Here is a 15193-nt window from a genome sequence, read left to right on the forward strand (position 1 = left end):
AGTTATTTTCTTTTCGTTATGAGCTAATGTTATTTTTGTCTCTTGATATTTCAGTTATGAAAGTCTGATGCACCCATATAAAACTTATAAAAAATTTATGTAAATATTTTTTGAATGAAAATTCAGTTTACATACATTGGTTTACTTCTTCACAGAGGCTTCAATTCATTTATACAAGAATGTATGTGTGTGAAAAATTATTGTATTATAAATACGCAATAATTTTTGTGGATATGCTTATCACATATTACATATCAGGTATATTTGTTAAACTAAGGTCTATGGTTACAATTTTCTGTTTGCAGTTTCTTGCACCATATTTGAATATGCGAATCTCATACCTAAATGCTTACATAAAAAAAGATAGAAGAATTATAAAAAGTGTGTGTGATTCTCCAAGAAATTATTTATTATCACATTTTTGTTCCTAAAAAAAATCATTTAAAAATATTTCAAAATATACGTATTCTAAACACTGCACTATGCAGCAATTTTTGGAATACATAAACTAACCTCAAACTAAAATTTTAACCTGAAAACAACACATATTATTCGAAAACAAACAATATTCCCAAAAAAACCCATCCCGGGGGAAATGGGTATCTACTCGGGGAGCAAATTTGACAACCCTGCTTATAACGTTTCCATTTATAACATTTTCTTACTTAGTGTGACTTATTTTTGCGTCCTCAACTCTTACTCATCAAGATTTCCCATTGAAAGTTTTTCACTTATGTTTTTCATGGTGGTTTTTTAAAAATGTTTTATAAACAGGACCCACTGTAGTTATACTATATAACAACTAAAGTGAAAGCATTAACTTTCTGGCAAATTTAATCTTTGGTTTAACATTTTTCTTTCAGTGGTGGTGTTCTCACTCCAGGAGCTGCATTTGGGAACACAAAACTACAAGACAGACTTGAAAAACGTGGAGTAACATTTCAGTTTACGGAATATTAAGATAACGATGTTAGGATCATTTGTCTATGTAATCGTATACTGTAAGGAAAAAAGCTGCACCTCTTTATTTGGATTTGATTTAACTATACAGTATATAAATTTGAGCTTATATATCAATATTTTTTAGGATTTACAATTTACGATTTTTATATATAATTTAAATTCCAAGTTGTATATTTTGTAATACATTCCACTTATTACTTATTTTGCGATAAAATTATTTTTGAGAATTTGTCAACAATTTTTATCTGCAAACTATCTTGTAACAAAAACTTTTTTACTCTTTAAATAAGTTTACGTAGGAACAATGTATTGTGAATTCCGATATTTTGAAATAAAAAATTTGTTATAACAAATTCAAAAATAATTTTCTGAAAATCAACAAATGAGTGCAGAACATTCCAAAAATGATGCTGTAAAATCAGTTTCAGAGAATTAACTTGCTGCACTGTTGGGGAAGAAGGGTTGTTCTTCTGTGGCTTGTGAAGAGAAATTTTAACCAATATGGTGCATGAGAAAGAAATAGAATCTGTGGTAAGCCAGTGATGTGTTGCGTTAGGAATGTTTCATATTTATTCTGTTTCAAAATGAGTGGCAATAAAAGTAAAAAATTTTCCATTAAAGAACTTAAAATCATTTCTGAATGTCATATTGGAGTAATTAAAAACAATCTGGCATCAAAATATGGCATATTTCCATCTACTTTTCAACATTTTTAAAAAATCGGACCAAGTTGGAATTTCAAATTCAAACGGCAATTATAGGATCCTTTTCCAGCATGATCCAGATCTTCTTCAACCACTTGCTTATATCTCTTGATTGAGACAGAGTGGGGGGGGGGGCGATGATCTGGTTAGAAGGAGGAGTTAAGGATCCCATAAAAAAAAACTAGAATTTCAAATTTTCAAGATGTGGATGCTGCTGTCTTTACGTTTGTATGTTTATTAGTTCCTGGAATGTGCCAGTCACCAGCCCACTCATGCGAAAAGAATTTGAAATTCCCATGTGCTTTTGTATGCAAAATCTTTCAAATGTTTGTTAGCTGCACATCTTGTAATTCAAATGTTTGGTCATTGCACACGTTTGAGTATGTGTGTACTTGTTGTTTGTGGAATTTGTTGTTTCCTTGGTTTCCACAGTACTTGTACAAAAAAAACACTTTTATGTAGATTAAAGTGTTTTATATTTTGAATTATAATTACCAGTGGCGGCTCATAGCTAAAATTAGTGGGGATGCTTCTCCAGAAAATTTTTAGCCTTTGTTTTAAAATTGTGTAAAAAGAAACAAACAATGTATAAAAAGAAAATTTATTCTGAAACTTGATAAAATCCTAAAAGAACAAAATGAAACATTTTTATTTACTTTAACCTAAATTGTTACAGTTCAAGCTTGATCTATTCATTTAAAAATGAAATCCATTCTTCTTGTTTTTATTTGCGCGAAAAGATCAATAATTTTCTCCTTGATCTTTGGATGACAACTGAAGAAATTTTTCTCCATTGAAAGCACTGCAAACTCATTTAGACTTTCCGAATTCATAGTGCTTCTTAGAAAAGTTTTTATTATTTTCAATGTTGAAAAGCGTTCTGCCTCTAATGTAGTCATGGGAACTGTCTAGAGGATTTTTATCAGTTTTGTAATTTCATTAAAAACATCATCTAGATTAATTTCCAAGTTAAATTTCAGCAGCTCAATTAATTTGTAATATTCATGAATATCAGACCTACAATACAATACTTTTAGTCAGGGTTGTTTGGTTTAAATCAAGTGGGTTTTAAAAAATCAAATAAAAGTGGCCTGAATATAATTTTTTTCCTTGAAAAATATCACTGGTTTATTACTAGCCAAAATTTTTCATTCTTACTATATTTTATATTCTTGGGGTACATTCAGATGTTATATCTTTAGATGATATAAGTGGTTTTTCCCAAAAAGTCTCATAAAAGGGGCCTGAATATATATATATATATATATATATATATATATACACTGAAGCGCCAAAAAAACTGGTACACCTGCTTAATATCGTGTAGGGGCCCCCGCGAGCACGCAGAAGTGCCACAACTCGACGTGGCATGGACTCGACTAATGTCTGAAGTAGTGATGGAGGTAATTGACACCATGAATCCTACAGGGCTGTTCATAAATCCGTAGGAGTAAGAGGGGGTGGAGATCTCTTCTGAACAGCACGTTGCAAGGCATCCCAGATATGTTCAATAATGTTCATGTCTGGGGATTTTGGTGGCCAGCGGAAGTGTCTAAAGTCAGAAGAGTGTTCCTGGAGCCACTTTGTAGCAATTTTGGACGTGTGGGGTGTCGCATTGTTCTGCTGAAATTGTCCAAGTCCGTCGGAATGCACAATGGACACGAATGGGTGCAGGTGATCAGACATGATGCTTACGTACCTGTCACCTGTCAGAGTCATATCTAGACGTATAGGGGTCCCATATCACACCAACTGCACACACCCCACACCATCACAGAGCCTCCACCAGCTTGAACCGTCCCCTGTTGATATGTAGGGTCCATGGATGCATGAGGTTGTCTCCATACCCGTACACGTCCATCAGCTCGAAGCAACAGAGACTCGTCAGACCAGGCAGCGTGTTTCCAGTCCTCAACAGTCCAATGTCGGTGTTGTTGGGGCGAGGCGTAAAGCTTTGTGTCGTGCAGTCATCAAGGGTACACAAGTGGGCCTTCGGCTCAGAAAGCCCATATCGATGATGTTTCGTTGAATGGTTTGCACGCTGACACTTGTTGATGGTCCAGCACTGAAATCTGCAGCAATTTGCGGAAGGGTTGCACGTCTGTCACGTTTAATGATTCTCGTCAGTCGTCGTTGGTCCCGTTCTTGCATGATCTTTTTCCGGCCGCAGCGATGTCGTAGATTTAATTTTTTACCGGATTCCCGATATTCACGGTACACTCATGAAATGATCGTACGTGAAAATCCAGACTTCATCGCTACCTCAGAGATGCTATGTCCCATCTCTCGCATGCCGACTATAACACCACGTTCAAACTCACTTAAATCTCGATAACCTGCCATTGTAGCAGTAGTAACCGATCTAACAACTATGCCAGACACTTGTTGTGTTATATAGGCACTGCCGACCGCAGCGCCGTACTCTGATTGGTTACATATCTCTTTATTTGCATACGCATGCCTGTACCAGTTTTTTTGGCTCTTCAGTTTATATTATATTATATATATATATATATTTTTTTTTTTCGTGTGAAGTATCTTAGTTATTTAAAGTTATATATAGAAGCCAAAATCGTCAGTCTCATTCTTACTACATTTTCGAACCCTTGTCTAAATTCTGATGCTCTGTCTTTAGCAAATTCATTAATAAGGATTGCATCACATCCAAATGTAGTGATGTATTATCTCACGGGGGTGTTTTTTTTGCTTTGCTTTTTTCCTTCACAAAAAAGCAGCAACACCAGTGACACCATCATACTAGGGACAGGTGGTCTAATACTCCAATAAAGACACCAGCTGTCCCTAAAGGACAAAGACCAGTGTACACGCTAGTAGTTACATTACCTCACAGACATTTTCATTTTCTTTCCCATAAGAAGTAGCACATCTCATACTGTATATCACCCAGTCTTAATATTCAATAGTTTTTTTTTGCAATTTCATGGTTAAGCCCAGTTAAGGTTCTACTATATAGTAGTAACAGATTTATGAAAAATAATCAGCTATATCAGGGTGATTATAATTAAAGTTTTGTTTCCAAAACTATACAATAAGTACTGATCAGAATAATTTGAAAATTTGCATGAGTGTGTGTGGATACTCCTGAAGCAATGAAAATTTCTTTGGCAAAAGAAAAAAGTGCAAAACGTGCAAGTAGATGATGCTGTACTTGGCCAGCAGTATAATCTATTTTGTGCAACCACATCATTTTGGCACTTCAACAGCATCAGTGTGTGGATAAAACAACTTTTATCAAGATGCACATAGTAATTCTAGCAAAGCAGCTGCTGAAGAACGATTTTGACAATAACAGGATGACATGACACCTGGCTGGCAGCCAGTTCACCTAACCCTAACCCTTGCTGCAACTTCTGGCTGTGGGGGGTACCTAAAAATGTTATGAGCAGTGGTCGGATTACAAACTTTGGTGAATTGCAAGCTCCAGCGTTTCCCCTATATGTTAGAAGTTCCTCAAGGATATTAACGTGGGGGCACATTTGGTTTAATAAAGGTAAATTGCAAGTATATGCACAACATGACCATGGCATACTCTTGATCTGTTGTTGAACAAGCATTTTTGTGCTTTCACTTCATAGCCAGAACACGGTGGACAACATATTTAACATTTCTTGAGTAAATTGTAGTTATTTGTTCAATTACTTCATTTTGGGATGTTTCCATGAACTGAAATCGTGCAATGCTAATTAAGTTATCATTTTCCCCTGACGGGCTATCTTGTCCATTCTGTGAGCAAATTTCCCATGTGTTGGATGAGTACAGTGTCATTAAATTTTCATTTTTAAGTATATTTTTCCCCTTTGCCGTATAAAATTCCATTGCTTCGGGAATATTCATGTAAATTTTCAAGTCATTCTGACAATGGTTTGTTTTTTTACAGTGTTTTGAAATCAGTATTTTTATTTAGTTATAATCAGCCTGTATATATTGTAAATCATTGCTAATTAATCTGCATTATTTATGCTTCATTAAATATATTATTATATTCACCTAATTTTTAATATAATTTCTAGCAAAATAGCTTTCTAATTAAGCATACTGAAAATAACTGGAGAAAACATCTTTATATTATATGGTTAATAATGACATTAAGAATTTTCAAACACAAAGTCAGTCTTTGAGTTACGCAAAAAATAATTAAATTTCAAAAGTTGGTCTTTGTTGAAATTTAAGAAATATTTATTGATTAATTGATATGGAAATAGTGTTAATTACATTGAAAAACATTTTATTTTAATTATTAGAAATTTCATTTTTTTTTATGTTAATGCTATTTAAACCAAAAAAACCCCGGTTTTTTGGTTTTTTCAAAAACGGTTTTTTTACCAACCCTGCTTTTAGTTCAGTTTCAAGCTTTTATTTGTCAATTATGGGATATGCTTCAGTGGTCAGTACTATCTCTTCTGTGGGATGTTTATTCTTAAAACACTTTAGTGAAGCATTTCTTGTTGAACAATTTAATTGCAGCTACTAAGTGTTTAGTGGAGGAATATCTGTCCATTATATAAACACATATACAGTCACACACTTCCTTACCTTCTGCCATGAGTGTCTTTAAAGGATTTTCACAGTACTTTGAGTTTCTCAATTCTAAAATAGCAGTTTTGAAATTTGTTATATATTCATTAACAAATTAATTTCTAAATTATTTTTTATTAAACACATTAATTTCTAAAGATTGCATTTGGTTGTATATTATTTCAACATGAGGCATAATATGATGAAAAAGCTCTAACCAAAACTTGAAATTATCATCATTCAGGTATTTTAAAATTCCTGTTGCTTCTGCAATGGTTTGATCTGCATTTGATCTTGGCTGAATTTCAGTAAGGCAGTTTTCTAAAGGTTGCAAATTTTCATGAACTCTGTTTATAGTCTGTATGTTGAAGTTCCACCTTGTAGAAGATGGAGTGGAATGCTGACTTCCATATGCTTCTTGAGAATGGACACACATTGCGGTGATCTTGAGAAGAATGTTGGAATAGACAAAATGTTAGAGAAAAATATTCTTGTGTTTCGTGTAATACTTGTTGCATTTCTCATTATTAAATTACAGGGTGTTACACGAAGGACCCCTAACTTTGAAAATAAATAACTCGGAAACGGTGACAGATAGAAGCATGAAACCAGTGGTATGTTTATTAAAAAAACTAAGAACCTGATACAGAAACCACAAAATTTTCGTTACAAATTGCGCCGCAGGCGACATTACCATTAGTAGGCTGTACATAGTGGGTAATGCAAGCAGCCCTCGTTGCATTCACATTAAAAGCTATTCAAAATGCAGGGGTGGGAACATTGAGCCGCACTGCACCAAAATTAACATCTTGCGCCATGCTGCTCCAATAGTGTATTTTCGTATTTTTCTGCGCCAAATAGCGAATTTTGCTTCAGTATGCCCTGAATTTCGAAAAGGACGCCAAAAAATTTTTGTTCCTCCTTGCCGCGAAACGATTCTTTCCAAGAAGAGCGTGTTTTATTCCACTAAAGTACAGTGGACTAACTATCGAGAGAGAGAAGGTCGAGGATTTATTTACAGGGCCGCAACTAGGAGGAAGCAGGCGGGCCTCGGTGCCCACTCACGAATGGCGTGCCGTAGTCAACCCACCTGCGCAAAGTGCGGTGAGAATGACCACATTTCGGACAGCTGCACTAATTCGCCATTCAAGTGCGTCAATTGCGGTGGTGACCTCCCCGCATTTGACAGAAAGTGTCCGAAATGGAATGAAGAAAAAAGATCCAGAGAAGGTTCTCAATAACATCTGATATATCGAAGCACGCCGTCGTATAACCTCTAACCGAGCTCCAACAGGTAGTACACTGCTCAAAACAATTAGGGGAGCACATGGTTTTAACAAAATTACGCAAAGATGTATACCGATAAGTAACATAAAATGAATTATTCATAATTTAAAGCCTAGCAGGAAACGGAAGAAGAAAACTTCATATGCAAATCAAAGTTCATGACGTCAAAAACCAGAAAAAGGAGATAAGGGCAGAAATCGGGATGTTGCAGAAACGTCTGTTTTACTGCCGTAACTGTGAAATTCGATTGCGCAGTATTTTTTTTTGAGACAAGATGACTTGAGGATGTCTCAACAACGTGATTTACCGGAATCCATGGCATGGCGTGTTATAGGCAGACTGGAATCCGGGCAAACACGACGTTTGAGTCGCGGACGCTGTTGGAGTCGCCAGAAGTGTTGTTGCAAGGCTGTGGAATCGATTCCAAGAAACAGGAAATGTTAGACGTCGACCAGGGTAAGGTCGGCCACGCGCCACTACAGCAACTGATGACCGGTATATACGGTTAACAGCCCGTCGAAACAGAACAGAGAATGCTACGCAGCTGCAAAGACGGTTGCTCTTGGCAACAGGACGAAGGGTGTCCAGCCAAACAGTACGTAATCGGCTTCATGAGGGAGGGCTCTATGCACGTAGGCCAATGGTCTGCATTCCGTTGACCCCACGCCACCGTGCGGCCCGAAGAAGATGGGCTGCTGAATATCGAGATTGGGAGCAACATAATTGGAGCCAAGTGCTGTTTACAGACGAGTCCCGATTCAGTCTGGAGTGTGACACCCGACGTGTTCTGGTATGGAGGGACAGGGGCACTCGAAATAACCCCGCATTCGTTCATGAAAGGTCACAATACAGACGAGCTGGTTGGATGGTATGGGGTGGAATCAGCATAGGCGGACGTACGGACCTGCATATCATTCGGAATGGCACTTTGACGGCCCGAAGGTATGCAGACGAGATACTGCGACCTCATGTTATCCCTTACGCTGGAGCCATTGGAGATTCCTTTGTTTTCCAGGATGATAATGCCCGACCGCATAGAGCTCGTCTGGTGGAGAACATGCTTGAAGCTGAAACAATACAGCGTATGGAATGGCCAGCGTGCTCTCCTGACATGAATCCAATCGAGCATGTTTGGGACATGCTCGGACGACGCATTGCTGCGCGACCAAGGCCGCCTGTTACTGTCCGAGACTTGCAGATTGCACTTCTTGAGGAGTGGAACAGTATTCCCCAAAGTCTGATCGATAACCTCATCGCATCCATGGCAAACAGGTGTGCAGCAGTCTTAGCTGTTCTAGGAGACCACACGCCCTATTAAAACTCATGCATCATGTCTAAACAGTACTTTTTTTTATCGTTTACATGTAACCAAATTGTTGCCCTAAATCATCTTTTCATGTTTTTTCCATATTTTCAAAGAATTAAAGTTTAATTCCAAATTTTTTTACGTCTTTTTTCTGTATTGCGCATTGATACGCATGTACTATCCATTGTATGCCAATACGTGGCTGTCTCGCACGGTTTTCTTCACTTTTTTGCTTGCTCCCCTATTTGTTTTGAGCAGTGTAGATCATACTCTAATATCCTTTCGACAGTTACGCATATTCAAAGAAAATCTTCTGAATCGGGCACACGATTTTACCAAAATCCTTTGAAAAACGACAGGGCCTCTTGAGGTAAGACGATGCCTTCCCCCTGTTGTCAACAGTAGGGTGCCGCATTTTCACTGATAGGATTCCTCCCACCGCAACAATAAGGCCAAAGGTATGAATATGTATTTTGTAAGTTGACGATAAGCCTGACTGAGTGTAAAAAGGTCCAAGGAAATCAGGAAATAAGTTTTCCGTCAGTGAAAATCGTTATTTCCACCTGTTTTTTTGGCTTCACACAAAATTATTCCCACATTCATGCTGATTATAAAAATTACAGTAATATCATCCGATCAAAATCTACTACATATACTGTGATATTCACATAACATTAGATTAAAAATAATTAAATTACATATCACTGTATTGATACATCTGATACGAATTCGTATGCAAAAATGTATAAAAAATAGCTATAATTTTCCGTAATGGAACGGTGTCACATTTAACTTTTACAGTCAATTTTTAGCTCCAATTAGTGACAGATTCTAGGTCTCATGGCCTATCCGACAATTTTTTTAGTACAGTTTATACCTTCCATGATTTAATGAACTTTTATGAACATTTTTACATCCCAGAATATAGTGTTCAATCGGTAATGTTTATGAAATTTGTAAAGAAACCAGAAGCACGGTCTCCACAAGGGTGGAGCTGACACGACTCGAACCTTGGGGTCCTTTATGATTCTCATCAGTTTTTTTTCCATGCCATAAATTCACTTAGAAAGAGGCCCCCGAGCGCAGGACAGTGCTGTCTTGACGCACGAACCCACCCAGGCATGGCCCGGAGGCCTGGAGTGAAGACGAGAGGGGGGGGGGGCTGAAAATAAAATCCGGTTAAAATTTTCGGAAATAAACACGTAGAGGGCCCTAGAAAGATCACTTTACCAGGGGCCCACGATGCTCTTAAGGCGATCGTGCCTAGGGCCCTGCTTCAGGATAGGGGGGGGGGATATATCCAGAAGTCAAGTTGGCTTTTCATAATTGAGTTTTGTTCAATTTTTCTATCTCAGTAGGCTGATACAGAGCTTCTGTGCGTCGGTTGCGGTGTTTATACAAAAACTTTTTTTTCTTTCTGGTCATTTTTCTAGAGACTGCACTTACACATTAAAGTGGTTTCTTCACCGAAAATCACGTCAACTGAATTCAATATTGACGAGATTATATTCTAGATAAATTACAATACATTTTACTGAAGTTTAAATCAAGATCATAATATGTAGCAGATGATTCTTTTTTTCTACTGAAATCATTATTTTCGATAATGAAGTGAAATATAATTTTACATTTGTATGGAGAAATTCATAAACAGAAACAAAAAAAAAAGCATAAAGCAGTGAATCTGCTTTATGATATTGATCTTCATGGTAAGTGTTGGTTACTGTTGGAAATCATCGCTGAATGATACCAATTGTAGAAATTTGGGTTTTTTTAAACAAAAGTACGAATTTCTGACCATTAACACTTTAGATAGAACATCTGCTTAAATGGTGTAAGTATTAGTATTTAAGCTATATTTAAATCATTACTATTAATAATTCAACGGTATTGTAAACGCTATTGTCCCTTGATTGTTGTTCACCGAACAGAAAGCACTCATCTTCTCCGTCATTGCTTCCTTCTTCCTCTCTTAGGGAATAAATTTTTAAGTTCAAAGAAGAATATTATTCAACAATAGTTACAATATGATTATTTGAAATGAACTAACTTCTGAGTAATTCAAAAGTTTTCTGCATTTCTTTTAATTCTTAAAATGCTGAAAGTATTTTATCCTCTCTCATGTCTGTTTTGTCCTGATTCGCTCTATTTTGGCTCTGTTTCCTTGGCTGGGAGAACACGCCAGATATCCCATTCTATATGACAGTGGTTCTCAATTTTTTTGTCACTAGCGGCACCCTTGCCCAAAATTCATGGTTCATCAGCGGCTTCTGAGAATCTTTTAGTACAGTGATGGGTAAACTGTTTTAGGAGAGGGTCACCCAACAAAAAGAAAAAAAAATTGACGGTCCGGACGTATTCGGACATTAATTCATAATTGGAATTTTTATGCTTAAAAATGAAGTAGCGGAATGTGTTGTAGACTTTGAAGACTCCCGAGGTCTTGTTGCAAATGAGAGACAATGGTTTATTCTTTACAACTTGAAAAAATAAATAAGTATATTTAAATAACTTTACTGCATATTTATTGCATATGTGTTCTATTATTTTGTATATGCAACGTTTTTAAATAAATTTCAGTTCAAATTCTCACAGCCATATTTTCCATATGCAAGAAAGGGAACACCCCCCCCCCCCCCAATGGATTTTTTTTAAAACACCTGAAACTGAAAATTTCTATACTATTATTTTGAAACTTGTGACGAGCCGTACAGTACCTCTAAGTGGACCGTAGTTTGCCCATCACTAATTTAATTGATACTGTACTTTGACTTTTTAAAGAACTACCTCAAAGTGCATAAATAGGCACACAAATCAATATCTCGAGCTCGCCTCTATGCGTCGCGATGAAGCTTCCGAGAATACTATATGAGTACGTATTGTTTGTATGTGTGTGGGATTGGGGGCGAGGGAGGTCGTGCCCACGAGAGATAGTCATCTCGCTTATCTGGCCTGGCAGCGGATTGTTCGCCCAGGCATACATTCGTTAGCTATCGATAAAAAAATTGTGATTCGGTGGAAAAGTTCTAGAAGAAACACACACACACACACAAAACATCTTGGTGTATGAGAGCCAACTGAATTAATATTCAATGAATAGAAAGGATTTGGTGGAAAATGAATCAATAAAATGAATCTGATGCTTCCACGCATGTTACCGAAATTAACAAAGAAAATTATTGTACGTTTCCACCTGTGGAGCAAAATATCTTTAGTACAGAACAATGCTGGGATTATCGTTTACCCATTTTTGGTACAAAGTTTAAATACGCGAAGAATTCACGCTACAAGGCGTGTATCGATTGTCGAAAAAAAATACAATGCCGGATTATCTTTGCCATTGTCAAAACTTACCTGTTATCAGGACTCAAGAATCAAGAGCTCAATCAACACCCCCAAAGAAGAGGCAGGGTTTTTTTGGGAGTGGTTGCTTCAATACGGACGAAAGTATTTAGGGGAAGGGGGGAACGCCAGCATAGAAATGAGTACGTATTCGTGAATAGTTTTGAAGAAAGAGAGGGACGATATTTCTTTTCTTATACAAAAGTACGTTCGTAAATGAGGACAATACATGTCTCTTAGGCCGGGATTACACTATAAAAGTTTGATAAAAGATCGTTTATAAAACTTGAAAAATGCAACTAATAGGCGGATCGGTCAAGTTCGCTCGAATGTAACAGATGTGTTTATGGGTTACATTTGTCAAGTTTTATAAAAGAACTTTTATCAAACTTTTATAGTGTAATACCAGTCTTAGTGAGAATATAAGCATCGTCTCGTTTTTCTCAGTTCGGTTTTATACTGTGTTTGCTAAAAGGAAACAGAAATGGGAGATATAATTTGTGGCCCGACCAAAAATAAATAACAAAATAATATTTCGAACGAACAAAAGTAAATGACAGAAATAATTTGTGGACCGGTGACAAATAAGTAAATGAGAGAAATAATTCGCAGTTCTATTGACGGGTAAAATGGGAATAAAAACCAATATAGAGACAGTAGTATACTATGTACTGTGTTTAAAATTAAATTGAAAATCAAATCGAAAAAAAAGGAGCGGCTATATGAATTGGGCAACATTTCCATGGACGAGATCAATGTTCAAGATCAATTGTGAATATAGATCTCAACGATTTCCTGTTCCTGCCACCAACACATCAAGCATTGGCCTGGGATCTCCAGCCACTTTGCGAAATAGCCTGTCCAAGCCCGAATCATTTTTGCAATTCAGACGGACTTTGGCCAAAACTCTCGGCCCATTCGCGAAGTGGCCGGCCCCATCTCAAATCGGTAGCGATTCGGGCTTTGACAGTAATATGTATATAGGTGTACTGCTTATAGATGGTTTTATTAAACTTTTAATTTTTTACCCATCTCTCGGTCATTTTACATGTATACATTATTTTGAACGGTAATTTTTTTAAAATACCAAAAAAATTTCTTTCTCTCTCCCTCTGATGCACATCAAATATTTCAACTTAATTCGACACCTCTTATTATTTGGTGTCCTGTGCAATTGCACAGGTCGCAAGACCGCCAATGGCCTTAAACTGTTATGGTGGCTTTTGTATATTATTCACGATATTATATCGTCACCTTCACGTTATTGGCACAAAGGATCCATGAAACACAAAAGGTTTAGAACCCTGACTTATTTTATTTGTTTTAATTACATGGGACATGGTCTCAAAAAGGTTTAATACTAGCACACCAAACCTGAGTAAAGTTATTTTTAACTCAGTTTTTTGTAGCACATTAAAATATATTGTAAAATGCGTCTATAATAATAATATTGAAAGAATGTTTTTACTCTTCGCTGCTGACAACAAACACACAGCTCTCATACCAACTGATATGAAAATTCCATTTACTTTCAATGCATGTTGAAAACAATTCTTCTATTCATTGACTTACGGATAAGTCAATGAATAGAAGAATTCGGTATGTACTTGTAGGGGGTGTTTTTTACAATGTGTTCAATAATTTCTGTGAAACGGTGTATCTACTACATAGGTACACACCTATCTGACATTTTCTTTTTTTTCTCTCTCAATACACGACTAGTCACGTACAAATACGGCTGTACAAAACCTTCCCCAATTTAAAAGGATTCCAATTATCCGGATTATTCTTGGAATCCGCAAATTTCTTTCAGCACTGTACATAAAACGCCGTTTTATATACAGTGTTGTATAATATTAATTAATTGCATCTCAATATTCCTCATTCTCATATCATTTTGCTAAAATTAATGTTACTGTAAGTAGAAAAAGTAAATTTTTTGTATCATTCCTTACTTCAAAGGCAAATTTTCGGTCTTTCGGGGCCTATTAATTTTTTATACAGCATTTTCTACCAGTTTTAGGTGATGAAAACCCTAGCCCTAGTTATAAGCATACTTGCCAACTACTATGGAATTTACGTAGTTTCTACGGATTTATGCCACAAAATATGAAAATACGGTGGAAATCGTGAAAAATTACGGAAATATGGTTGTTTCAGAAACTTCTTTTGTTCAAGGATTTCCTTGAACTCCATTATCATATCGTGTATAAAATGACGTCACACAAAGACTGCACTTCCAAAGAATAAATATCAAATTAATAACAAATCAAAAAGGTGCGGTTTACACTAAGATAACTTATCGTGCAGGTGGGTAACTAGGCTGGGGCGACCGGGACCGTCTCTGAACTTCCTCAGTGAGAGGGAACACATTACTATTATTATATTTTTTATAACAAACTGCAACATTCCCCCCCCCCCTTATATTTATCACCTCATCAAAATATTATAAATTATAATGCAATTGTAATTTCTACAATGATACAGTAATATCCCAACTTACGCTACCACGAGTTGCGTGATTTTCTATGAAAAGTTGCATATTTCTGATATTCAAACATTAATACTGAGATAGTAGAATATATTAAGTAAAAATCAAGTAAGAGTGGTAAGTAGTTCATATGTAATGAAACTACGTCGATTTCTGGGAGGCTACAGTATGTAAAGATGAAAAATTTGCAGCGATTTTTAGAAATTAAATCTCAAGGGTTTTATGATATCAGCCATTTTTCTGGTAAAAGTCATAATTTTCAACACACCCGGTAAAACGGGTGGGGGCGGAGGGTTGACAAGGGAGACAATTTTTAAGGTTCAAAAAATTAAAAAGAATTTTTTTTTCCCCACAACGTAATGCAAAAAACATTTTGTTTGCTAATTGATCATCATAGTGTACCCACCCCCCCCGGAAAAAAAAGCAAATTACGGACCTGGAGGGGGGGGAATGAAACAAGTACGGTGTAACGGACGAGAGGTGTGCCAAAATGGATGTTGTCGTCGGTCTGGTGCCCTGACTAAATTAATTACTTTTGAATACTTGAATGATTCTCGAACTCTC

At 36.5% G+C, this 15193-nt stretch overlaps 1 protein-coding gene across 1 annotated transcript in view; it reads left to right on the forward strand.

The window, feature by feature from the left end:
- LOC149074199 (saccharopine dehydrogenase-like oxidoreductase) overlaps nt 1-1201 on the forward strand; it is a 106228-nt gene extending 105027 nt beyond the window's left edge. The window contains exon 12 of the mRNA XM_089246875.1: nt 864-1201. Coding sequence (XP_089103001.1) covers nt 864-960 — 97 coding nt within the window. The 3' untranslated portion in view covers nt 961-1201. The remainder of the gene's footprint in view (nt 1-863) is intronic.
- The last annotated feature ends 13992 nt before the right edge of the window (nt 1202-15193 follow it).

Source organism: Pholcus phalangioides, unplaced genomic scaffold (genome assembly GCF_987345545.1).
Source record: "Pholcus phalangioides strain wild (caught in Gottingen) unplaced genomic scaffold, Ppha-v1.0 ptg000017l_1, whole genome shotgun sequence".
NCBI lineage: Eukaryota > Metazoa > Arthropoda > Arachnida > Araneae > Pholcidae > Pholcus > Pholcus phalangioides.